Source organism: Natator depressus, chromosome 9 (assembly GCF_965152275.1).
Source record: "Natator depressus isolate rNatDep1 chromosome 9, rNatDep2.hap1, whole genome shotgun sequence".
Lineage (NCBI taxonomy): Eukaryota > Metazoa > Chordata > Testudines > Cheloniidae > Natator > Natator depressus.
In genome coordinates, this window is record NC_134242.1 from 57,471,657 (window position 1) to 57,498,786 (window position 27,130).

The window sequence follows — 27,130 nt, forward strand, 5'->3', positions numbered from 1 at the left end:
GCCAATAAATCCGGTACCATTAATACGACTCTGGGAAGCTCTTTGAACTCTTTGAATAAGAGCAGAGATGAGTGGGTATTACTGTGCTAATAATGGTGTCTCGTACTGAAGGAGTCCCCTGAAAGTCAGAGGCGGTCAGCCAAATGATGCCCCACCTTTAGAGGTGTCCTACAGTGGGGAAGGTGTAGGAAGCTTTCTTGCCCTTTGGTTCTGTCTAAAGGGGAGAGGGAGTGGAGGGGCCATGCCTGGGTGGGATGTGGGTGCAGATAGGATCCTTTCTCCATGGGTAGTGCTGTCCAGACCTGTTGGTCAAGTGTAGCAATAGGCACATCCCAGCACACTGCCCTCAGTGATCAGACAGTGTTATGCCTTGCTAAGCTATAATGCCTGCTGACCATCTCCGCTGGGCTGTTAGACCACCTCCTCCCCTCCACAGCATGGCTTAGCCTCACAAAGGGATAGCTGAGCCCTGTGAATATATAGGGATTCCTCAGTATTGCTGAAATGCCACCTGTGACGAAGTTGGGGATTTTTGTAGTGTTTTACATGAATATCATGTGTGCGCGTCAGCTTCCCTGTGTGCTGCATGTTTTAACAAGGTGGTGGGAGAAGGTTTGTTGTAGAGGACCAGATGTTACCTCACCTAGCAGCTGGGACCCCCGGACAATGGCCTGGCTATGGAGAATCCTAACAACTGGTGACCTGGTGACAAAGAGGCCCACCCTAGCTTGGCAGTCAGCTAGTTCTGGCCAGTGGGAGGACAAAGGGATGAGGAGAGAGGACCCTGGTGACCTGACCAACTGGTTGGAGCCAGAGGGGAACAAAGGATGGAAGAGAGGGCCCCAGCGACCTGTTTACCTGGGATGGAAGACAAAGGACAGAGGAGGAGCTGTTGGGGCCCCTGATATTGGATGCCCAGCTGGAAAGTGCAGGGTTTCGGGACTGGAGAGAGAGAGAGCAGGCAGAGCCTACCTGAATGCAGGGGAGACTTAGATGTACTGTGGTGTGGGAGGCCAGGTCTGAGGGCTCTGAGAGTTTCCTATGCTGGGTTCAGATGCTCAATAAACCCTCCTGTTTTAAGTTGGCTGAGAGTCACTCCGATCTAGAGATCAGGGTTGCATTATTCCCTCTGGGAGTGGAGGCCCCAGGGGTCCAGAGCAAGTGGACTCCCTGAGGGGGCACACAGTGAGAGACAGGCGTGCTAAGGCTCAGAGTGGTGTGGTTCCAGGAGGCGGAGGGGCTTCCCCCCTGAGAGAGAGTGGACCCCCAGGAGGGGCTGTCACACTGAAGGGGGTTCCCACCAGGGACCGTATGGGGCCAAGAATGGGCACGACCTGTGAGTCCGTTACACAGCCATCTCTGGGGTCGAACAGGGCAGCAACACCATACAGCAAATTTTAAGGGCAAAAAATGTTGGACAGCTCTTAGAATGGTTTTGGCCAGGAATCACAAGCAAGGTATTGTAAACTCTTCACTGGTCCAACCGAAAACTCTCTGTCTTGTTAAACACACAAATTTAATAAAATAAAAAAATGTCGTTTACCTTTAGAATGAAGATGCATTTCCAAATGAATGCCTGCTTGGACACATTCAAGCATGCTCAAGTGTTAGGCAGTATTAAAGAGTTAATAGACTGAGGATTTGCTGTGCTGTAGCCTTCTGCATGTGCCATAAATATTTGCTTTGACCTTACAGTGCTATTGAGAGGTGTGCCAGATTAGCAAGTGAAACTGGCAGCCACCATTGGATTTGACAAATACAACAAAGAATGTTAGGCTAGGCTGTATTGATTCACCACCTCCTGAGGGCACTGCTGACCCAGAAGAGGGAGGCAATGGTGTGGATAGAATTAGCACTCTGTCCGCCTGAGCCGTGCATGAAACCATCAACAAGGAAGGAAGAAAAGAAGAGAGACGAAACCAGGAAAAGGACATGAACCGCAAAAGTCACTCGGCGCAGTTGTGGCAAGTCGTCGCCCAAAGCCTCTCAGAGCCCAGCCGTGGGGGCTGCTCACTCGGAAGAGAGACAGATGAGACAGAGGAGGATCTGTCCTCAGGTATGTGAGGGGAGGGAGGGAGCCAGATGTAAAGGACTGTCTTGCCAGTAACTCAGGTCCTGCTTTGACAGAGCTGTTTTTGTTCTCCAAAGACCTGGGGAAATGTGTGTAGTACATACTGCAGGGGCATAGGTGCGGGGGGTGAGGTGGGGGGGTGCTGCCACACCCCCTGGCTTGAAGTGGTTTCTTTGCTTTCGCACTGTGTGGTGTAAACAGCCGAATCCCTTTTCCAAAGTGTGTCGCTGCACCAGGGGATGTGTCATGAAGCCATCACAGGGCTGGGGGTCTCATGTCTTTATTCCCTTCCCCTTAGCTCTGCTCTGCCTTTGAACCATCACTTCGGCAAGGAGGAAGCAATTTCCCCAGCACGTGCCCAGCTCACTGCAGACTCGCATCCCCGTCACAGGACTGGTTCTGCTGAGTTTGCAGCAATGGTGATTAGTGCTTCAGCCCCCAGCATGCTAAATGATGGGGAATGTGGCTGCCCAAGGCTCCTCTCTGCTGCAGGGATCCAGCTCAGCAGCCAGAGCCCCAACTGCATACAACAGTATCTTCCCCGCTGCACTCCACTCTCCACCCCCTATTTCTAGCTTTGGCAGGTCCTGAGAGAGAAACCTTTGGTTTGTAACATTGTTATGTATGGGAAAACCTTAGCTCTGCCCAACCCTGAGCTGCTTGGGAATTCCCCTCTGCTATAACTATTTGCAGGCCACCTGGAGAAGTTTGTTGAGGATTGTCATGCTACCTCATACCTGACTCAGCAGCAGCCCAGACTCCACACTGCCCGTCTCTTCCTTAGGATACACTTTCTGTCCTATGGGCAGCTCTAGGCACACAGGAGCAGGCTCCACGTAGCAAATCACAAAGGTGAGGGCTGGAATGTGTCTGGCCTCACATCAGCCATCCCTGGGCCCGTGTGGCTTGAAGGCTAGCCTGCCTCTGGGTGACACACAGCAGCAAGGGTGCTTGCTGCGGACCTGTGTGTGTGACTCATGGCAAGCCAGTCGGTGAGTCACTCACCACCAGTGGTTGCTTCCTCACCATGGCTTGCTGGTTTGTGAGCCCTGTGCCTGCAGGGGGTAGGTGGCAACCACAGACACAGAGGCACGTGACATGGGCATGCCTTCCCCAGCCGTCTTGCTCTTTTCTGGCTGTGTTTCACTAGTCCTGGTTTCCAGTTCTCTCAGATATTTGCATTTGGCATGAGTAACCAAGTGAGTGTTGTGCTCTTCTCTCTCCATTCCTCCCTGCAGGTGACTGGCTCCAGGACGCGCATGTAGGACACAGGGACAGATGGACGTGGCTGTGCCGGTAGCAGTGCAGGACCATGCGTGTTGTATTGAGTGTGCTTCTGCTCCTCTTTCGTCAGATCCTCCTACTGGGTAAGCACCCTTGTGACACTGTGACCTGGCAAGAAGAGGGTGGCTATGGGGCACTAAAGGATTCACAATCCTTGGCAAAAATGTTTATGTAGCCTCGGGACAGCTGTGCAGTGTTGGCCCCATAGGATCTCCCTCTGTCAAATACCTGGAAAACCTAAAAGTAAAAGCTCAGTGAACAGTGCAGTGGCTTTGCTACTGAAGAGTCCAAGTAAAGGCTGACCTTTGCTATAAGCAAAACAAAAGATTTCTGACAGCCTGCCTTGTTAATATCCTAACAGGACAAGTCATTCAAAACTCTGCATAGCTTAGAACCTTGTTACTGATAAGCTATTGAGAATTTATTAGGGAAAAAATGCTTCGATGAAAGCGTGTGGCTGATGAGATAAAGAACCCAAACATCACCGTCCATGGGCAGTTTGAAACTATAATTAAACACCTGTGTGGGAAGCAGAAAGGAGAAACTGAATAACAATAGAGTCCTCTGTGTACATATGGATTATATACGTTATAGGGTGTGCCTACATGCATGATGTGTACACAGTGAAATCTTTTCCCACCTCCAGAAGGAGATGACAGAATTTTTTTTGTCAAACTGGGTTTTTTTTCTTGTGCAAATAACTTTTTGACCAACACACATTTCCTTTGGATTGAAATTTTTGATTGGTTGAAATTTTGCAGGTTTTTTGGCCAGAAAACTAAAACCAAATAAAAAAATCATTTTTTTTCATTTTGGGGGTTTTACTTTCCTTTCTCTCCTATTTTTCCACCTTTTTCCAGTGGTAGAAAAAGATAAAGATAAAGGAGGTTTTTTTTAAAAAAGAGGAAAAAAAGAAAACCTACAATTTTTTTTGGTTTTCAGGTTTTAATTTTGCTGGGAAAAATTAAAAGTTCTGCAAAAAAATTCAAACGAAATGCATGTTTTATACTTTGATCTATTTTTTTTAACACAAAACTTATAGCATTTTTCAAACAGCTCTAATTCTAGGCAGACTGTGCACTAGGTTCCCCCACCCACACACTTCTAGTTCATTGTGCAGGCCAGCAAAGCAAGGCCAGGAAGCAGGGACACTGCTCTAGACGGAGATGTTCTTTACACTGGCACTTTGTTGGCAAAACTTTTGTCGTTCAGGGGTGTTAAAACCTTCCCCCCACCCCGAACAACAAAATTTTATTGACAAAAAGCGCCTCTGTGAAGAGCGCTTTGTGGCAGGAGCGCTCTCCTGCTGACAAAGCTGCTGCCGCTTGTGGCGGGTGGAAGTTTTTTGTCTGCAAGACAGCTCTCTCCTGCCAACAAACAGCAGCTACACTGTGCACCTTTTAGCGGCACGGCTGTAGCGGCACAGCCATGTTGCTAAAAGTTGCATAGTGTAGCCATAGCCTAAGACTGGTCTGAACACTGCAGGTTTGTCTAATCACTCCGTGTGCGCTTGGGCACAATAGAATATTAGGTTGCTTGAACTTCAGCTTGAACCGAAATTAGGTCGAATTTATAGAAGTCGATTTTTAGAAAGCGATTTTATACAGTCGATTGTGTGTGTCCTCACTAAGCGCATTAAGTTAGTGGAGTGCGTCCACAGTACCGAGGCTAGAGTCAACTTTCGGAGGATTGCACTGTGGGTAGCTATCCCACAGTTCCTGCAGTCTCCGCCGCCCACTGGAATTCTGGGTTAAGCTCCCAATGTCTGATGGGGCAAAAACATTGTTGTGGGTGGTTTTGGGTACATGTCGTCAGTCGCCCCTCCCTCCGTGAAAGCAATGGCAGACAATCGTTTTGCACTTTTTTCCGTGCGGGCACCATACTGCTTTCAGCAGATGGTGCAGTAGGACTGCTAACCGTTGTCATCGAACCACCACTTCTGCTGCCACTCTGCTCTCCTGCTCTTCTCTCGATAGCCAATTTCTCCATGTTGTCTCATGGGCTCCCGCTTCCGCTGCAACTCTGCTCTCCTGCTCTCATGAATCCACCTCGCAGGTCATCAGCCACCGCTTCCGCTGCCACTCTCCTCTCCTGCTTTCCTGGTGGTCTCGCAGGGCTGCTTCCACTGCAGCTCTGCTCAGCTGCTCTTGTCTCGCCATAACACGGCAAGCATGCAGCCCGCTCAGCTGTTGTGTCCTGGCAGCAGACAGTGCAGTAGATCTGCAAACCATCATCATTGAACGACCGCTTCCGTTGCCACTCTCCTCTCCTGCTCTCTTGGTAGTCTCGCAGGGCTGCTTCTGCTGCAACTCTGCTCGGCTGCTCTTGTCTCGCCATAACACGGCAAGCATGCAGCCTGCTCAGCTGTTGTGTCCTGGCAGCAGACAGTGCAGTAGGTCTGCAAACCATCGTCATTGAACGACCGCTTCCGCTGCCACTCTGCTCTCCTGCTCTCCTGCAGACGCCATACCATGGCAAGCATGGAGCCCGCTGAGATCACCGTGGCAGTTATGAGCATTGTAAGCACTTCGTGCATTATCATGCAGTATATGCAGAACCAGAACCTGCAAAAGCAGGCGAGAAGGCAATGGCAGCGCGGTGACGAGAGTGATGAGGACATTGACACAGACTTCTCTCAAAGCACGGGCCCCTGCAATTTGGCCATATGGTGGCAATGGGGCAGGCTCATGCCATGGAACACCGATTCTGGGCACATGAAACAACCACAGACTGGTGGGACCGCATAGTGTTGCAGGTCTGGGATGATTCCCAGTGGCTGCGAAACTTTCACATGCGTAAGGGCACTTTCATGGAACTTTGTGACTTGCTTTCCCCTGCCCAGAAGTGCAAGAATACCAAGATGAGAGCAGCCCTCACAGTTCACAAGTGAGTGGTGATAGCCCTATGGAAGCTTGCAATGCCAGACAGCTACCGGTCAGTCGGGAATCAAATTGGAGTGGGCAAATCTACTGTGGGGGTTGCTGTGATGCAAGTAGCCAACACAATCACTGAGCTGCTGCTATCAAGGGTAGTGAGTCTGGGAAATGTGCAGGTCATAGTGGATGGCTTTGCTGCAATGGGATTCCCTAACTGTGGTGGGGTGCTAGACGGAACCCATATCCCTATCTTGGGACCGGAGCACCAAGGCAGCCAGAACATAAACCGAAAGGGGTACTTTTCAATGGTGCTGCAAGCACTGGTGAATCACAAGGGACGGTTCACCAACATCAATGTGGGATGGCCGGGAAAGGTACATAATGCTTACATCTTCAGGAACTCTGGTCTGTATGAACAGCTGCAGCAAGGGACATACTTTCCAGACCAGAAAATAACCGTTGGGGATGTTGAAATGCCTATAGTTATCCTTGGGGACCCAGCCTACCCCTTAGTGCCATGGCTCATGAAGCCATACACAGGCAGCCTGGACAGTAGTCAGGAGCTGTTCAACTATAGACTGAGCAAGTGCAGAATGGTGGTAGAATGTGCATTTGGACGTTTAAAAGCGTGCTGGCGCAGTTTACTGACTCGCTTAGACCTCAGCGAAACCAATATTCCCATTGTTATTACTGCTTGCTGTGTGCTCCACAATATCTGTGAGAGTAAGGGGGAGACGTTTATGGTGGGGTGGGAAGTTGAGGCAAATCGCCTGGCCACTGATTACGTGCAGCCAGACACCAGGGCGGTTAGAAGAGCACAGCAGGGTGTGCTGCGCATCAGAGAAGCTTTGAAAACCAGTTTCATGACTGGACAGGCTACGGTGTGACAGTTCTGTTTGTTTCTCCTTGATGAAAACCCGTCCCCTTGGTTCACTCTACTTCCCTGTAAGCCAACCGCTCTCCCCTCCCCACTTTGATCACCGCTTGCAGAGGCAATAAAGTCATTGTTGTTTTAAATTCATGCATTTTTTATTAATTCGTCACACAAACAGGGGAATAACTGCCAAGGTAGCCCGGGAGGGATGGGGGAGGAGGGAAGCACCGGGTGGGGTGGAGTAGGGGAGGAGGGAAGGACAAGGCCACACTGCACTTCAAAACTTATTGAATGTCAGCCTTCTGTTGCATGGGCAGTCCTCTGGGGTGGAGTGGTTGGGTGCCTGGAGGGCCCTCCCCCGCCCTGTGTTCTTGGGTGTCTGGGTGAGGAGGCTATGGAACTTTGGGAAGAGGGCGGTTGATTACACAGGGGCTGCAGTGGCGGTCTGTGCCTTTCCCGCACCTCAACCATATGCTTCGGAGCATATCAGTTTGATCCTCCAGTACCCTCAGCATTGCAGCCTGCCTCCTCTCATCACGCTGCCACCACCTCTCCTGTTGCTCCAGCCATCTATCCTCTCGCGCGTCCCTCCTGTTCTCGCTTTCATTTTGTGCTTTCCTGGACTCTGACATTGTCTGCCTCCACGCATTCTGCTGGGCTCTTTCAGTGCGGGAGGACTGCGTGAGCTCAGAAAACATTTCATCGCGAGTGCGTTTTTTTCGCCTTCTTATCTGCGCTAGCCTCTGGGACGGAGATGCTAGTGGCAGCATTGAAACATTTGCAGCTGTGGGAGGAAAAAAAGGGAGATTAAAATTGAAAAAGACACATTGGCCTTTTAAAAGGAGGGGCTGATGTTTTCGGTTTAACATGCAGTACAAACCCAACTAACCCCCCACCACACCCAATTCTGTGGGATGATCGCTTCACCCGTCCCCCCACCATGTGGCTAATAGCGGGGATAATTTCTTTTCAGCCACAGGCAAACAGCCCAGCAGGAACGGCCACCTCTGAATGTCCTCTGAATAGAATTCCCCTATTTCAACCAGGTGACCATGAATGATATCACTCTTCTGAGGATAACACAGAGAGATAAAGAACGGATGTTGCTTAAATGCCAGCAAACACTGCGACCACACGCTGCCATGCTTTCTTATGCAATGATTCCAGACTACGTGCTACTGGCCTGCTGTGGTAAAGTGTCCTACCATGGAGAACTCAATAAAAGCTGCCCTCCCCAGAAACCTTTTGCAAAGGCTTTGGGAGTACCTCCAGGAGAGCTTCATTGAGATGTCCCTGGAGGATTTCTGCCCCATCCCCAGACACGTTAACAGACTTTTCCAGTAGCTGTACTGGCCGCGAATGCATCCCAAGTCTTCTGGGCAAAGTAATCATTAAACACGCTTACTTTGAAACCGTGTATTATATTTACAAAGGTACACTCACCAGAGCTGCTTCTCCACCTTCAAGGTCCGGGAGCCCAGGTTGGGAGGGTATTGGATCCAGGGTGATAAACAATTCCTGGCTGTTGGGGAGAACACTTTCTCCATTTGCCTGGTGTGCGCTGTCTTCAACCTCCCCCTCCTCATCATCTTCCTCGTCCCCAAAATCCTCATCCCTGTTGCGTAAGACCCCCCACGTTGCAGGAGTCCACGTACAGGGGTGGGGCAGTGGTAGGGGCACCCCCTAGAATTGCATGCAGCTCATCATAGAAGCGGCATGTCTGGGGCTCTGACCCTGAGCGGGCATTTGCCTCTTGGGTTTTTCGGTAGGCTTGCATAAGCTCCTTAAGTTTCACGTGGCACTGCTTCGGGTCCCTGTGATAGCCTCTGTCCTTCATGCCCTTGGAGATTTTTTCAAATATTTTGGCATTTCGTCTTTTGGAATGGAGTTCTGATAGCACGGATTCATCTCCCCATACAGCGATCAGATCCAGTATCTCCTGTTCGGTCCATGCTGGAGCTCTTTTGTGATTCTGAGACTCCATGGTCACCTCTGCTGATGAAATCTGCACGGTCACCTGTGCTGATCAGCTTGCCATGGTGGCCAAACAGGAAATGAAATTCAAAAGTTTGTGGGGCTTTTCCTGTCTACCTGGCCAGTGCATCTGAGTTCAAAGTGCTGTCCAGAGCGGTCACAATGGAGTACCCTGGGATAGCTCCCAGAGGCCAATGCCATGGAATTGCGTCCACACTAACCCAAATTCGACCTGGCAATGTTGATTTCAGCGCTAATCCCCTCGTGGGGGAGGAGTACAGAAATCGATTTTAAGAGCCCATTAAGTCAACAAAAATGGCTTTGTTGTGTGGACAGGTGCAGGGTTAAGTCGATCTAACACTGCTAAATTCAACCTAAACTCGTAGTGTAGACCAGGGCTCAGATTGCATGGGTATAACTAAGAGCAGAACTAATGCTAAGTACTGTTGTTGCTGAGGAAATAAGACAATTGTGCAGGATAAATCTACATGCTGCAATGACCTCCTTAGATGCTGAAATGTTATACTTTGGGCATCCTTCATATGCTGCAGCTGACCAATAGGAAAGCAGCACTCTCTTCTTGTAGGGTTATAATGCTATTAATCTGCTTTCCTTTGTTTTCATTTCAAGGGATGCTGTCTCCTCCACAGAATGTGACGCTAACATGTGAAAATTTCCATATTCTCTTGGTGTGGGAGCCCGGTTCCGGCTCAGGCAATGGCACCCAATACGAGGTTCAAAGTTACCAGCGGTATGTTACAGCGGTGAGCAGACTGAATCTTTTCCAGCCAGTTTTGTGTATTCCTAGGCCCATCTTTAACCTCTCTGCATTCTAGGGTTCTAGTTTCTTAACGGTCAGGTTATCCACCCTTCTGGACCCTTGCCTGGCTTCCCTCTTTTACCTGGGCGAATAAATGATTTTTAGGTTCCATGGCAGTTTTGAAAAATCAAACAAGAATTCAGTTAAATCCAAACCGAATCCAGGATTGCGATCATTTTCTACAAATTGAAAAAAATCCATTTTGGGTCAAATGAGACATGTTTCATTTGACCCAAAATTTATATTTTCAAACATTTTTGAAGGGCTAGATTCACAACCTGGAGCGTGGTGGTGCCCTTCTTATAATGTGTAGGGTATGCACCTGGGATGTCCCCAGGTTCAAGTCTGTCCTCCAATGGCTAATTATTTATTCAAAGTGGAACAGCTTCAACAGGAGAGACTTGCCCCAGATTATCCCAGAGCCCAGTGGTTAGAGCATTCTCCTGGAGACGCAAGTTCAAATCCCCCTGCCTGAGGTGGAGAAGGAAGAATTAAACCTGGGTCTCCCATATCCCAGGTGAGTGTCCTAACCACAGGGCTGAAGTTTATAAGGAGGGCACCACCAGCAGCCATTTTCTGAATGGCGTCTGAGTCCTGAATAACAAACTTTGGGCAGAAACCATTCAGACAGTTTGTGTCCAATTTGGAAAATAATTTCAGGTTGACTGGAACTTCATTTTTCAGTGAATTAACTATTTGTCTGAAACATTTTGCCCAAGTCTTATCTGGCCCAAGCAGCCCGACCAACAGCAGACATGTGAACCTCCCACCAGAAAGGGAGGAACGGAGCAGGAAGTGGAGGGCACTATGGCAGCCAGAGGGTTGTTTTTTAATTAAGTAAAAATATAAGCATATTTTCTGTCCCTTTCCATGGGCCAAGATGGCAGTAGATGGGGTGGAGGTGGAGCAGAGGATCAGTCTTGGCTGCTCCCTCTTCAGTCCACAAGATTCCCACCTGACTCACCTGAGCAAGGTCTTTCCTTCTGGAGTCTCCCTGTCTGAGGGGGGATTAAATGGAGCTGGGAGGAGGTGGTGGGTAAGGGGTGCTGATGGCTCCTTCTTGTTGCATTACTGTGGCTGCTTCCATGTGCAGCTCTTCTAACTGGACCAAAGTGGACACCTGTTGGAGGAACAGCACCAGATCATCGCACACATGCAAACTGTACTTCGAAGACATACACAAAATGTACTGGGCCAGAGTGAGAGCCATGGATGGAGCCTGGGTGTCCAAATGGGCCATTTCCAATGAACTGCAACCTTACAGAGACAGTAAGGACCTTTGGGAGCCCAAGGGCAGGAGGAGGGGCATAGCAGTGACTGTGTGGAGGGAGATTCCCCATGGGTTTGAGTTCCTGGAGATGGGTTCCTGTGCTCACTGGGGGAGCAAGATGGGAAGGGATTATGGGATGGTCGACACTGATGGAGAAGACAACGGGGTTCCGAGAAGGTGGGAATGATCTACCAGGCTGGAAGAGGATAGTGATTTAGGTCGCAGTGTTTTGAATAGGGCCTGGGGAGTACAGGAAAGATGAAATCCAACTTTTGGGAGAAATTTTGAGGCCTCTGTGTGTGTGTTCGGGGTGGGGAGGTTGGGCTGGATGGTGGTGGTGGTCACAATCACACCTGGCCTTGGAATCTGTGAATCTCCCTGTTCATCCCATTCTTTCATGGGCCATGCAGAGAAGAGGATTGCCTAATTGCTCATAACACTTTGACAATCATTACAATCTAATCTCATGCTTCAGGGCTTCAGCTGGTTGCCTTCAGGGGTTGGGAAGGAATTTTTTTCTTTGATAGACAGTTGTGTTCTGGTTGTTGTTTTTTCCCCACCTTCCTCTGAAGCATCAGAGATCAGTCATGGCTAGAGACAGGATACTGGTTGGGGTGGACCAGTGCTCCGAGGTGGTACAGAGAATCCTCTGTCTTAGATGCCTGGCTGGTGTGTCTTGCTCACATACTCAAGATCTAACTTATCATCAGACTAGGGGTCAGGAAAGAATTTTGCCCCTGGTCATACTGGCAAAGACCTTGGGGGTTTTTGCCTTCCGCTGCAGCATGGGGCAATGTCTCACCTGATCAACTCCCTGCCATGGAAGGGCCTCAGGCACTGATGGCATCTTGTTCTCTCCTAGTGCCTGGCCTCACAATGGTTTAGTCTCCTGAGGACTGAAATGCTTTGGTTTGACTGAAGTTGTTGGACTCAATACAGTGTGTTTGGGTGGAATTTAATGGCCTGTGCTATTCAGGAGGTCAGATTGGATGGTGTAATGGTCCCAGCTGGCCTTACACTCTTTGAAGTTATGCAAGGGGATGATGGGGCAGTAGTGAGAGTGGATGGAGTGGTCAGAGGGGGGCAGGTGAAATGAGGACATGTTGAAGCCCTGCACGCAAGAGATTGAAAATAGAGGGAGAGAGAAGGGCTGAGAGTGGGAGCTTGAGAAGTGAGAAGGAGATGGAGTCAAGGGGGCAGGTTTACAGATTAAAAGTGGATAGTGAAAAATACCCCTCTGAGTCAGAGACGGGGTGGAGAAGGAGGGAGCTTGGGCAAGTGGGGAGGAGAAGGCTGGGTGGGAGAAGGTTCTTGCTGGCTGGGTGTCTTGTCCTTGATGAATCCCATGAGATCCTGGGGAGGGGAGGGGTGAGAGTCCATGGCAGGGAACATTTTCTCTGGAAAGATGGGGATGCCTCTCTCTACACTAATGCAGATTCACATTTTGAGTGTGACTGAAAGTGCTGAGATGCCCCAGTGGTGACCAGAGCAGACAGCTAGACAGGGACACAAAAAACAGCTGCTGGGCAGCGGTAGACCTAGGAGTCCACGCAGAGTCATCCTGCCAGAAAGGAGCTAGCTGCTAGCAGAACTATGCAGAGTCCCAGACAGAGAGAAGGACCAAGTGTCTTCCAAGCCATACTTCTGCGTCCCAGAGCCTCTCCCACACCCCACAAGGATATCACTGTGGAGGAGTGAACGAGGAGGGTTTGTGCATAGCAGGTTGCCTGAGTCACAGCAGGGGAGGCTGGGGGAGGAGTTTTTTTTCTGATTCTTCCATGTAACTGCCTTTTATTGTTTGTAATCCTCTCTGAGGTCACAACCTGCTCATATCTCACTGTCAATTCTGGGAGAGCTGGTTACTCCAGCCATTCTCTCCAGGTGCTTTCCTGTTTGTAGCCATTCTGCTGTGCCAGCTCTCTCAGGGAAGGCATGTATCTCAGGTGTTCCTCTAGATGCATTTTAGGGCCAGCCAGAGGTGAATTGGGGCATTTTTGAACATGGATTCACCTTGCATGGCTTCATTCTCTGACTGCAGAGAAGTAAATTAGAGGTAGAGAACTGCCCAGCCAAAATGCCTTCACTGTAACCTGTAGGGAGCCCATTGAAGGGTGAAAGGTTAGTTCAGTTCCATGCCCATTCATTCCTTGGCCATTTGCTGATATTGCTGTTTGGAATGGTGGATTTACATGGTTGATGTATGTCCCACCATTAGGACCTGGACTGAGACTACCTCCTCATATCATATGGGCTGTTCATCAACTGTCAAATGATAACCCCTGTCACCCACTGTCAACCTGATCCTGATTTGAAAACAGCAACCTGGATGAGACAGGGTGCAAGCCATTTCCAATCCTAGAGAGACAAGGTGGGCGAGGTGACATCTTTTATTGGACCAACTGCTGTTGGTGAGAGAGACAAGCTTTTTGAGCTCCGTAGAGCTTGTGTTCAGGTCCTGAAGAAGATGAGCTCTGTGTAGTTTGGAAGCTTGTCTCTTTTGCCAACAGAAGTTGGTCCAATAAGAGATGTTACCTCACCCACTTTGTCTCTCCAATATCCTGGGAATAGCACAGCTAACAACACTGCAAATTACCAATCCTGTAACCCCGGACAGCTAAATTCTGATTCCAGAAGTTTTGTAGGTGATAGTATATCAAGTAGATGGAGACACCTTGGTTTTCAGATACAAGGTGAATATGTAGAGTTAGCAGCCATAATACTCTAATTTTTACCTTTTAATCTGAGTAAATTTAACATGGGAGTGAGAGTCTGGAGTTGCCACTTGAGGGATTTTGTCTGACAGTAGAAAAACTCAGCTGTTGTCATGACGTAGTGAGGCACATTGCAGTGAAACATGATGGTTTGTTGTATCATCATGTTGACATCATCATGGCTGGATGCAGGGAGAATGTCATCCTGTGACACAGTGTTGCAACAACATGGCCTTTCGTGGGCCTCAAAAGTGACTTCAGGATTTGTGAATGCTGGCAGGTCATCCAGAAGGCTCTCTGAAAATGTGCGGAAGCGGGTGCCACCCTTTGGTGCCAGGTGCCATATTTGTGTGGAGAAGTGCCTCTCTATTTTCTAGAAAGAGTTGGAACAGGAAACTATCTGGGGCGGTAAAAGGAGCTCTTGAAGAGCATAAGGTTGGAATTTATGGCTTCAACTATCTTTAAAGGAAAGGGCATAGGAATCCTGGCAATAGAGGATGATGCCCTTGGAGTCTAGCTGGAGAAGAAGATTGGGCAACCTGCAGTGTCTTTTCTGTGTCCAGTCTAGACAGAATTAGATATGGCCAATCTTCCTGAAAATCCTTGACAGACTTAGATTGTAACCTCTTTGGGGCCCAGACCAATTTTCCATTATGTACAGTGTAACCCACACACCTCCAGGGTGTGGTGTTCCATCCACTCTAGTGGCATCGAGACCACTTGGAGAGAGAGAAAGAGATGAATGAGTCTCCTCTACAGCCTTAGCTAAGAGCCAGTTGGCTTTTAGCTCATGCTGTAGAGGCTCATTCACTAACCTATAGAGGTCACAGGTTTGATCCCGCCTACCGGGGTCTGTCAGTGTTACAACAGTGCCTAGAACAATGAGGCCCCAATCCCAGAATAGAGCATCTGAGCACTGTAGTAATACCAATAATAATTAATAAATCGTGGGCACAAATACCTATAAAAATTATGAACTTGTGAATCTCAGTGAAAGGGAAGTGTTATGGTACTTAGCAGAAAATGTTTCAGAGAACACTGCCAAGCAGAATCAGGGACATCTCTGGACTAGAGCCATTTCTTAGCATTTAAAAAAATTTCTGTGTTTTTAATCTCTCCAGTGGCTTTTGAGTGTGCAGTTTCCATGTCCCGCATTATGTTCCCGTTGGTTGGTTTTGGTTAAGACATTAGCAAAAGCTGAAACACAATGGTTAGCACTGTAGTTGCCACTCTTGCTGTATATTTGCACTGAGCACGCTCACATTGTTGCATGTTGGTTGGTATGTGTAGTGTGTGTAAAGGCTGCATATTGAATAGGGCTGATTAACTGAGGACAGGGGCATCGCTGTTTGGGAAGGAATGGCAAAGGGATTGGGGATTAAAAGTGGTTGGTGCCACTATTAACTGGGTTAATGCCTCTTTCCTTTGTTCCAAGCTTTCTACTATTGTACTCTGAGTGTCTCTGATGTTCAAGTGAAACAAAAGTGTAGTCGCTTTGGGAACTTCTTGTTTCATTGTAAAACTCGTGACTTAATGGGGAAAAAGAGCTGGAATAAATGGACTGAAACACACTGGCTGAAAATAACCCAGTTAAAGGATTCTGTTACTGACTGAAACTCCTACTGAGCTTTGACAATGGTGCAAGGGAGTGCGAGATGGAGAGCTAGATTCGCTCCCCTTTCAACGGTGCTGGGTTGAACTCTCCAGATCAAACCAAAGCTAAGAGCAGTGAGGGAGCCATAGAGACTGGATCTTCTGCCGGCCACGCAGTCCTTCCACGTGATTTGTGGAATAGCCCAGGATGGGATAACAGTATTAAGTCCTAGGTAGGATGGAACAGAATAGCACAGAATAGACTCAGGGACTGGATTTCCCCCTTAGGAGCGTTTGCTCAGGACAAGGCTGAAATTCATTGGTTGAGTAATGGAGGTACTGACTGATTACCCAGACTGAGTAAATTCCCCTCTTGCTCGAAGGCTGAGGATTTGTGACTGACACAGTGAATGAACACAAAGATGGAATTCTAGACACAATTTAAAGTTTTCTATTGCAAAAGTCTAGGGTTAGGGTTAGTCCAATTGAAAATTGCTTTTTGATGAACTGACAGTTTTTTGCAGACGTTTCTAGTTTGGGATTATCAGTTTTCCTACCAAAATCTGAAAAAAAAATGTAGAAAAATTTCAATGAAAATGGGGGAAAAAATCAATTTCATTGAAATGATACACTGGGGAAAAAATTATTTCCAAAGCTACTCTACTGAAATCCTGTCATCCCAGGAGCTGGGTGTCTCTTCAGGATTGAGCAGTCCTGAAGCCCAAGTCCCATCTCAGGTGTCTATGTGCAGCCAGAGTTTGAGCCTTGGCTCTACTTGAAGATTTAATTCATACTATAACTCCAAGTCTGAGTTGTAGATTCCTGCTGGGAAAAGCCAGCCCATCTGGCTCTTGAGATAAAATGCGCTTAACTCTTTTGCCCAGCAAGGCCATGAGCTACAGCAGTGGTCTGAAACCTTTTTACACCCAAGATCACTTTTGGAATCTAAGGGGCAACCCCGCCCCTTCCCCGAAGCCCTGCCCCTTCCCAAAGCCCCGTCTCGCTCACTCCATCCCCCCACTCTCCGTCGCTCGCTCTCCCCCACCCTCACTCACTTTCACTGGGTTGGGGCAGGGGGTTGGAGTTCGGGATGGGGTGCAGGGTCTGGGCTGGGGCCGAGGGGTTTGCAGTGTGGGAGAGGGCTCTGGGCTGAGCCTGGGCAGGGTGCTGGGGTGCAGGAGGGGGTGAGGGATGCAAGCTCTAGGAGGGAGTTTGGGTGCAGGAGGGGGCTCTGGGCTGGGGCAGAGTGTTGGTTACAGGAGGGGGTACAAAGGAACTGGCTCTGGGAGGGGGGTCAGGGCTGGGGCTTGGGGTACAGGAGGGGTTTGGGGTGCTGGCTTTGGGAGGGGGGTTGGTATGCAGCCTTTCGCTGGACAGCACTTATTTCTGGCGGCTCCAGGTCGGGGGCGGGCGCAGCAAGGCTAAGGCAGGCTCCCTGCCTACCCTGGCCCCATACTGCTCCCGGAAGGTGTGGTCCCTGGGGGTGGGCGTGGCGTGGGCATGTGGCTCTATGCACCACTCCTCTCTGCAAGCATCACCCCTGCTGCTCTCCCAGCCAATGGGAGCTGTGGGGGAGGTGCTTGCAGGCAGGAGCAGCACGAGGAGGGAGACCCCTGCCCCCCCACCTCCGGGGCCACGGGGCTGTGCTGACCGCTTCTGGGAGCAGCGTGGGGCCAGGGTAGGCAGGGAGTCTGCCTTAGCAGCAGCCCCACTGAACTGCCAGAGATCGCATTCGACTGGGAGATCCTCTTGGATTGACCAGTCGATCGCGATTGAGCGGTTGGTGGCCACTGAGCTACAGAGTTCCAGTGGAATATTCAAAAATTCCTTGGAGACTTAAATTCCTTGGACTTTCAGGCTGCCTAGAGGCAGCAGTAGGCTTAATGAGGCCTGAGATGCGTGTAAGCTGAGAAGCACAGAGCAGGTTAGCAGGAAACAGGTGCTAATGGGCGGTAGCCAACTGAAAATTTGCGATAGTTTCTGTAGCTTCCAGACATGGCATATGTCACCACCCGGCAGCACTACTGCCAGACCTACCATGACAGCGGATGAAGTTACCAAACTCTAGGACAGGAATCTACAAAAAGAAGGTGATTGGTTCTAAGGAAACAAGTTGTGCCTTTTCTCTTTGATTTTCACAGCGATTGTGGGTCCCCCTAACCTGACTCTTATATTGGTGAAAGAGAATCTGACCGTAAATCTGTCCATGCCACTCACCCCTTACCGCAGGAGAAATGGCACTTACAAGTCAGTCCAGAAAGTGCTACCGAACTGGAAGTACCGGGTCAGCCTTTCCGAAAAGGGCGTTCACATCAACAACGTAAGCAACATTCACAGTGTGACGGGAGGAGAAGAGGAGGTTACACACTTCTGTGTGATGTGAGGTTGGGCAGAGTGGTGGGTGATATCAGATATTGTGCTGGGTGAACCTCACAAGGGGCAGGGGTTGGGTTTGGTTTGGTTTGGCTAGAAGAATGTCAAAGTTTGGATGCTTATTTGAGCTTCCTGAGTCAAAATTGGGCAAATTTTGAGCAAATTTGGGTTGGAAATCTTAGAGAATCAGGATTACTGGTCCTTCAACTTCTGATCCCAGCTGGCACCCAGGGCCATCCCAAGCAAAAAAATTTGCCGTCCCAAGCTCTGAGAGCGCAACTGTCCAAGGGGGAAAAAAAAAGGGTGGCTGGAATGCTGCCCCTGGAATTGTGCCACCCCAAACACGTGCTTGCTTTCCTGGTGGACTAGAGCCGGTCCTGCTGGCACCCTTCCTGTTGGTGGTTTGGTACCTCTAGTTCTGGGACCCAGATGTTTGGAGATGGGCAAGAAACTACTCCTGCGAACATTTCAAAAGGGATTGAGTTTGTTTCTAGGACTGGGTTCTAGCAAAGGCTTGAGGATAGGGGTGGTTTCTTATTTTTCCAAACTAGTTCACCCATCCCTAATCAGGAGACGGAGAGGGAACTCTTGTAAGTGAAGGGCAGAGAGAGTGGAATGCCTTAGAAGCCATTAAATGGCATGTGTAAAGTGGGAAGACATCAAGAACAGAAATGCGGACTGAACTATGGATTAGGTATGGAAAGTACTTATTAGAGGTGATTAGAAACCCCTGAGTGATGGTGTAACATAATCTGCACTGGAACTAGCTGACAGGAAGCTGCAGAGAGCAAAATGCAGTCAGGAAAGGTCCAGAGAAAGGCAATGAAGAGAGACTGACAGAGCAGGAGTAGTTAAGTCAGAGAAGAGTTGTGGAAGAGGGGATGTGACGGAGATATATAAAGTAATGAATAAGAGGGACTGATAAATCAGACACTTCTATTTTCTCTTTCTCCTAATGCAAAGGGGACACTAAATGGAATGAAAAGGCAGCAAGTTTCAAGCTGACATAAAAAAAGGCTTTTTTGCATAATGAACATATTGGATTCCTTGCCACAAGATACTGAAGCTAACAGCTCGACAGCATTCCAGAAAGCATTAGACATTGTGCTACTGTGTTCATGGATAAGAAAAATGACTGAAATTACATTAGCTAAGATAAAAATGCACATGGATATTAACCTGCATAAACCAGCCACTAACTACCTCTTCTTAGGAAGAAACTGATCCCACAGCCATGTTACTGTGGAATTATCCATTGGGGAGGTTTTAGACCAGGGGTGGGCAAACTTTTTGCCCTTTTGTCCATTGGGGAGGTTTTAGACGGGGGGAGGGGCCGATCAGGGACTAGAAATTGTATGGTGGGCCATGAATGCTCACAAAATTGGGGCGGGAGATGGTGCGGGCTCTGGGGATCAGGAGTTTGAGGTATAGGAGGGTGCTCTGCGCTGGGACCGAGGGGTTCGGAGGGTGGAAGGGGGATCTGGGCTGGGGCAGGTGTGCGGGAAGGGGTGCAGGTTCTGGCTGGGGGTATGGACTCTGGGGTGGGGCTGGGAATGAGAGGTTTGGGGTGCAGGAGTGTGCTCCGGGCTGGGATTGAGGGGTTTGGAGAGCGGGAGGGGGATCAGGGCTGGGGCAGGCTCCGAGCAGCGCTTACCTCAAGCGGTTCCCGGAAGCAGTGGCATGTCCCTTCTCCGGCTCCTATGCAGAGGCGTGGCCAGGCATCTCTGCACACTGCCCCATCCACAGGCACCACCCCATTGGAGTGCATAGGAGCTGGAGCGGGGCCGTGCCGTGGCTTCCGGGAGCTGCACGGTGCGGCCCCAGCCAGTGCACCGGACGCGGACTGAGCCGTGTGGTGCAGTCCCCGACCCAGCGCCCCGCCGGAGCATCGGAGCAGGACCAAGCCTCAAGGTGCGGCCCCCAAGCCAGCGCCCCAGCTGGAGCATCGGAGTGCGGCTGAGCTGCATGGTGAGGCTCGCGGTCCAGATCCAGCCCATGGGCCATAGTTTGCTCACTCCTGTTTTAGACCTTCTTTGGAAGCATCTGGTACTAGTCCCTGGATATTGGGTTAGATGGACCGCTTGGTCTGATCTATTTTGGCAATCCCTCTGTTTTTAAAATGACAGTAGCTTTCTGCTGAAGGATGTGTCATATCCCTCAGGAGTCAGGAAGCATAGACACCTCACAAGGGTGACATGAGAGAATTTTTGCTCCATGGTGCAGTTGTTAGGCAGGTGCTATCATGGCAATGTCTCCCTCTCTCCTTAAGGTGTCCCTTCAGCCAGAGGGCAAGATAACTTCGCACACATTTGAGTTCCTGAAACCAAACACCAATTACTGTGTCACAGCCCGTGTGGTCAGACAGCAAAGCAAGGTGTCTGTGCAATGTATCAAGACTCCAGACAGTCCAGCAGGTAAGACAGCTACAGGGCAGTGCCACTGCTGTATTCCCTGTTCAGACTTCTGGTTTAGATCTGGGGATGGATTGATTGGTCAGGGCCATGGCCATCAAGGACAACAGAGACAGAGAGCCGAGTCTGTGAGAGGAGGGTGACCTGATAAGCCGTGTGATTGAATTTGGTGAATCTGCAGAGCCACATGAGCATAGAGAGTCATTGCTCCCACGGTGTAACATGGCTGGAGTTTTGCTAAGCATTCCAAACTATGTTGTTTCTGAGGGTAGCCACTTAGAGATGATATGGAGTTAACTACAGATGGCATGTTGTGCCCCTCTTACCTAGATTGCAAAGAGCACTCAGGTGCTAATGTCCTCCCACCCATCCTGTAGCATGTCTGCCATTGAACAAGACCCAGCTGTGGGCGTGTTCCGGTAGCCTCCGCAAAGGAAAGCAAAGTGTGCATGATGCAAGAGTGACTTGCAGGCACCAAGAGGAGCACAGCTCTCATGAACGACTTGCCTATGGCTCAGCCACTAGAGCTGCTTTGGACCAGTTGCCCTCGTTGGAGATGGGGTTGGAGGTGCACGTTGCTACATCTGCTCAGAGAACCTGGACACCAGTGAACTGGTACATGTCCAGAGTTAAAATAATGAGGAGCAGGGGGAGTGCAGTTCTCCCTCTCCCCTCATTCTTCACAGCCCGCCCCCCCTCCACCACCCCCGGTGGTGCAGCAAGGGCACCCTTTCAGTCACTGACCAGGCCCCAGCTGGCTGATGAGAGGGCGCAGGTAGCACCTCCTTTGGTGTAAGTGATGGGGGTAACTCGCACTGCTTGGTAAGACCTCCATGTGGCATGTAGCAGTCCAGATGATCAGGCCCCGAAAGGTGGGTCAGTGTGAGCATTTCTCTCTCCCCCCTGCTTGAACTGTTCTTAATTCTTTTCAGATTTCCTTTGGGACCTTGTTCTTGCTCTGGTTGCCCTCCTCCTGCTGCTTCTGCTGACCGCCGTTGGCTTCTATTTCCTCAAGCTCTACATGTATTCAAGCGTCTCAGAAATGCCCTTCCCCAAAACACTGGTGAGTGAGCAACAACTCCTGTCAAGCATCAGTAAATGGCACTTTATTGTTACACTGCTGAGGCCATGCAGCAGTTAGGCTGTACACTGGCTGGACATCCCAACCCCTCTAATTCTTACAGAGCATGCCTCCTGCTCTGGAACTGGCAGCTCTTCGTTCTCTCTGCTGGGCTGTGAGTTTACACGGATACGTTTGGTCGGGATGAACAGTGATTGACTAGGGAATCACTGAGTGAATGCCATACCTAACGGAGAGCACTGGAGGGAGCTTCGGGAAGGAGACACGAGGGGAAGAGGTTTCAGAGTGGTAGCCATGTTAGTCTGTATCAGCAAAAACAACGAGGAGTCCTTGTGGCACCTTAGAGACTAACAAATTTATTTGGGCATAAGCTTTCGTGGGCTAAAACCCACTTCATCAGATGCATGGAGTGGAACATACAGTAGGGAGGTATAAATACACAGCATATGAAAAGATGGGAGGTTCCTTACCAAGTGGGGGGTCAGTGCTAACGAGCCAATTCAAGAGGGGAAGAGTGGAGAATAACAAAGTGGGTGAAGCTGAGATATTTCCTAAGTAGGGCTGTCAGTTAATCACAGTTAACTCATGCGATTAACTCAAAACAAATTAATTCATTTTAAAAAGTTAATCACAATTAATTACAGTTTTAATCACACTGTTAAATAATAATAGAATACCAACTGAAATTTATTATAAATATTTTGGATGGTTTTTCTACATTTTCAAATATATATTGATTTCAATTGCAACACAGAATATAAAGTGTACAGTGCTCACTTTATATTATTATTTTTGACTACAAATATTTTCACTGTAAAAAGATAAACAAAAGAAATACTATTTTTTCAATTCACCTCATACAAGTACTGTAGTGCAATCTCTTTATCGTGAAAGTGCAATTTGCAAATGTAGATTTTTTTGTTACATAACTGCACTCAATAACAAAACAATGTAAAACTTTAGAGCCTACAAGTCCACTCAGTCCTACTTCTTGTTCAGACAATTGCTAAAACAAACAAGTTTGTTTACATTTACAGGAGGTAATGCTGCCTGATACTTATTTACAATGTCACCTGAAAGTGAGAACGGGCGTTCGCATGGCACTGTTGTAGCTGGCACTGTAAGGTACTTACGAGCCAGATTATGCTAAACATTTGTATGCCTCTTCATGCTTTGGTTTGAAGATTGCACTATCTTTTGTTTTTTTACAGTGCAAAAATTTGTAATAAAAGTAATTATATAAAGTGAGCACTCTACACTTTGTATTCTGTGCTGTAATTGAAATCAATATATTTGAAAATGTAGAAAAACATCCAAAAATATTTATACTGAATTTCAATTGGTATTCTATTATTGTTTAACAGTGTGATTAAAATTGTGATTAATCACAATTAATTTATTAATTGAGTTAATTGCTTGAGTTAACTGTGATTAATTGACAGCCCTAGTGCTAACTACTTATGTTAAACATTTGTAAATTGCACTTTCATGATAGAGATTGCACTACAGTACTTGTATGAAGTGAATTGAAAAGTACTATTGCTTTTGTTTATCACTCACCATGGCCAACAAAATGGCAGATGACACTCAGTGTTGATAAATGCAAAGTAATGCACATTGGAAAACATAATCCCAACTATACATACAAAATGATGGGCTCTAAATTAGCTGTTACCACTCAAGAAGGAGATCTTGGAGTCATTGCGGACAGTTCTCTGAAAACATCCAGTCAATGTGCAGCGGTAGTCAAAAAAGCAAACAAAATATTGGGAATCATTAGAAAAGGGATACATAATAAGACAGACAATATTATAATGCCTCTATCTAAATCCATGGTACGCCCACACCTTGAATACCTCATGCAGTTCTGGTTGCCCCTTCAAAAAAAAATTAGAATTGGAAAAGGTAGAGAGAATGGCAACAAAAATGATTAGGGATATGGAACAGCTTCCATATGAGGAAAGATTAGTAAGACTGGGACTTTTCATCTCAGAAAAGAGATGACTAAGGGGGGATATGATAGAGGTCTATAAAATCATGACTGGTGTGGAGAAAGTGAATAAGGACATGTTATTCACCCCTTCACATAACAGAAGAACCAGGGGTCACCCAATGAAATTAATAGGCAGCAGGTTTATAACAAACAAAAGGAAGTACTTCTTCACACTGTACAGTCAACCTGTGGAACTCAATGCCAGGGGATACTGTGAAGGCCAAGACTATAATGGGTTCAAAAAAAGAATTAGTAAATTCATGGAGGATAGCTCCATCAGTGGCTATTAGCCAGGATGAGCAGGGATGCAACCCCATGCTCTTGGTGTGCATTAGCCTCTGACTGCCAGAAGCTGGAACTGGATATAGGTCTAGTTGGATGTCTATATTGGGGGAAGGGGGGCAGCTTCAGCCAGGACAACAGGACCTGGAGTGAGGGGCAAATTCCACACCTGCCCCGAGGCTTGCAGTTGGAGGGGGGGGCAATACCCCCCCAACCCCCTCCTCAAACTGCATCCATGCTGGATGACAGGGGATGGATCACTCGATAATTGCCCTGTTCTGAACATTCCCTCTGAGGCACCTGGCACTGGCCACTGTCAGAAGACAGGACACTGGGCTAGATGGACCATTGGTATGACCCAGTATGGCCGTTCTTACGTTTATGTTAGTGACAAGAGTGGTGTAAATGACTAGGCAGGAGGACAGGTTCACCCATGCCTCATTTTGAGACAGTCCCTTACAGAGGGCAGTGTCAGATTGTTTTGCTGTTCCCTGCCAGTTTATGTACTGGAAGTTATTGTTGCAGTCATTTGTGTCTGCTGGAAAGTAGAGTCTTTTTAGCTGAAACTGATACATGTGTAGTAACTAGGAAAAGGGGAATGGGAATGAATTGCTGTGGCTGTTACTGGTGCTAACCATGAGAGAATCACTTTAGCAAACAAACCACTCCAAAAGGTTTCCCTTGTGGTTTATGATTTCACTGAGCAGTCCCTCACGGGATTGTTCCCTTCTCTGCAGTTGGAGGTACTGAAGTTTATTCATGTGTTGATGAGCATGTCTGTGGTGCTCATTTCCATCATATGTGAGTCTCTGTTATTGTATTGATTTGTTGTTCATTTTCGGCAGGCTATTCTGAATGAAGAGCTAAATGTGAATCTCTGGAACAAGTCACTTGCCCATGACCTCGAGGGTGCCTCTGTCACTCTGATCTCAGTGGCTGGGCTTGCCTTCAATGATAACTCCCCAGTGGAGCAAGAAAGACTCCAAATCCAGCTACTTCCAGAAGGCTGCCAGGCCTGGGAGGAGGAAGGTTACTGTGCCAATGGGTTTGGTCCAGACTACTGTGAAAACATGGTCTCTTCCAGTTCCTCGGGCCAGCTGGAGTTTGCTGGCACTGTAGACTCTGAAGCCCCCTTGTCATCAGCAGGACAGATGAAGGATGGATATACAGGTGAGGGGAACTACAGGACTGCACTGGAGGTCCAGCTTCCTATGGGCCAGTTGGTGTTTTCTGAGCAGCTATCTCCAGTGTCAGCAGGACTGTCCAGAGATGGTTATATGAGTGACAGGGGCTTCCGGACTTGCTCAGAGATTCAGATTCCTCTGCACCTCCAGGTTTATTGCAAGTACTCACCTTCAGTATCAGAAACCTGCAGTCTTTCACCATCAACCTTCAGCCTCAGAGACCTTAAAAAGAACACTGATGGCAAGAGGAGAGGGTGGCCACTCACGGACTGGGTTGATATTCCTCTCAGCTCTGTGAAACTGCAGGTCAATGAAGAAACACAAGACCACCTTACTCCTTTTCCCACGCACTTGTACAGTCACACTGCTGATAAGACAATGAAGGACCACAAAGCAGATTTGGCAAGGTTGGGTCAGAGTGATGTAGAGCAGCAGGAATACCTACCTATGAGCCAAGAGCAGCATGGCTTCCCAGAGCGCACAGAGCTTAGCAATGACCCCAGTGGGGAGCTGTACCCAAAGGCTGATGACACTAAGATCACGACTTTCTCTAGCTATGAATTACACCCTCAAGTGCTTGTCTTGTAGCTAATGATACTGGAGCTGGGAAGAAGACATTAGTGTACAGGGAGATTTCCCATATGTTTATCCACGTGCAGGGGATCTGATTCTGGACTCACTTGTAGTGGTGTGAATCAAGATTGACATCACTGAAGTGTTATATACATAAAACCAGTGAGATCAGACTCTGGAACTGGGCCAAAACCAAAACCCTAGCTCCAAATCCAGGAACCTTCACCCCTGAACAGCAGCCCCTCAGTTGGAAGTTCACTGCCAGGGTGATTGGACTTGGCCATGTGGCCAATAGAGATAGTTTGACCTGTAAATTTAGATACAGCCTTTTAGTTCAGGCCCACCTGCAATAGAAACCAGTGGAGACTCATGGTTTTGACTGAGTTTCAGTGTGAGTTTGTGGGTCCATCTGAACATGAAACTTAAGGAAAAGATCCACACAAAGCAAAAACAAGGGAAAGGCTCTGAGTGGTTCCTGAGACCTGATTGAATCACATTTCTCATACAGCTTTAGTGACAGACAAACTGAGGGGGTGACTTTCTCTCTAGTATATGTATATATCTGATGTGAAGCTGGAAACGTTGAATGTACATTGTAAGTATCTCTTTCTTAGAACACTAACTTATTATGGAAATGTCTCTCTTTCATTCTCTGTCTTCTGCGTCACGCAAGATCAGTCCAGCTTTGCATACATTACACAAAGCTATAATATGCTGCAGCAAATGTATGAGAAATATACTAGGAAAATTGGGGGTTTCCCTATGGGGAAAGGGAGCCACTTGCTTTTCAGAACCTGCTTTATGTGTTGCCATCACCTGTGAAAAGAGAGTTGTTTCAATAGCTGTTTTATAATAACGGTTGGTTGGTTTTTATTCCCTTCCCGCCTCCATAATTTTGGGGTTATTTTAGGTTAGAGTAATGGGTTCTGTTATCATCTTTTGCTGACTATCTGATCTGCTTCTGAAGTTGCACTCCCGATTAGATACATGGGGTGAAATCCTTGCTCCATTGAAGTCAGATTTCACCCATGTTATATGCAATATGAACACTGATAGATTGTAAGCCCTGGAGCATAGTAAGGAGATACCTGCCAACTCCAGGCTGGTCGGGGAAAATCCAAGAAGGCTCTGTGGAAGAAGGGGGTAGGGTAGAAATGGTATCAGAAAACAGGGGAAAAAGAGAAAAATCCTGGCTGTTCTGCATTTTGTTAACACCCTTGTTTTGATGAGAGTTTGGTGACTGATGCATGACTCTTCCCCAATATTTGAGGCGACAAAAGCACACTCCTTTTCCATAACCCTCTGTAGGGGCTTTGGGTGAAAACACCATCTCAGCCTTAGGCACAGGGGCATTCCCAAGATGCTATACTAATTGATTCATCATCCTGCTCTCTGGCTTTCTCTTCTGCTCCGTCTGCCCCTTCCTCTCTGAAAACCCTTTGTTCACAGATGTACAAATGGCACCTGGCTATGTGGTTGGAATGCCCTTTTCCACTGATCCCCACAGCATTGATACCAGGCCTCATTTCGTTCTGAAATCTGGGGTTAGTTGCTTCATCTGAAGAACATATTGCAGCACAGTGTAATTATTCTAGCATGTGAGATCTTGAAGACAGGGAAAGGGGGCTACCCAAAGGGGTCCTTCCTGACTCAACATCAGAAACAGAAGATGAAATCATCAGGTACTTTACCTTCCCTTGCCAGGTTTTCACAGCACTTCCATCAGCAAGTGCGAGACATGGGGCCCATCTTCTGGAAGT

At 48.2% G+C, this 27,130-nt stretch overlaps 1 protein-coding gene across 1 annotated transcript; it reads left to right on the top strand.

Moving 5' to 3' along the window:
• The first annotated feature begins 1,949 nt into the window (after nucleotides 1-1,949).
• On the top strand, nucleotides 1,950-25,899 carry LOC141993503 (interleukin-20 receptor subunit alpha-like). Its single transcript, XM_074963045.1, has 8 exons — nucleotides 1,950-2,056; nucleotides 3,310-3,438; nucleotides 9,710-9,830; nucleotides 10,993-11,168; nucleotides 17,615-17,793; nucleotides 20,116-20,260; nucleotides 21,190-21,320; nucleotides 24,459-25,899. Exons 2-8 carry the CDS (start codon nucleotides 3,384-3,386, stop codon nucleotides 25,383-25,385), a joined length of 1,734 nt encoding a protein of 577 aa, XP_074819146.1. The 5' UTR covers nucleotides 1,950-2,056; nucleotides 3,310-3,383; the 3' UTR covers nucleotides 25,386-25,899.
• The last annotated feature ends 1,231 nt before the right edge of the window (nucleotides 25,900-27,130 follow it).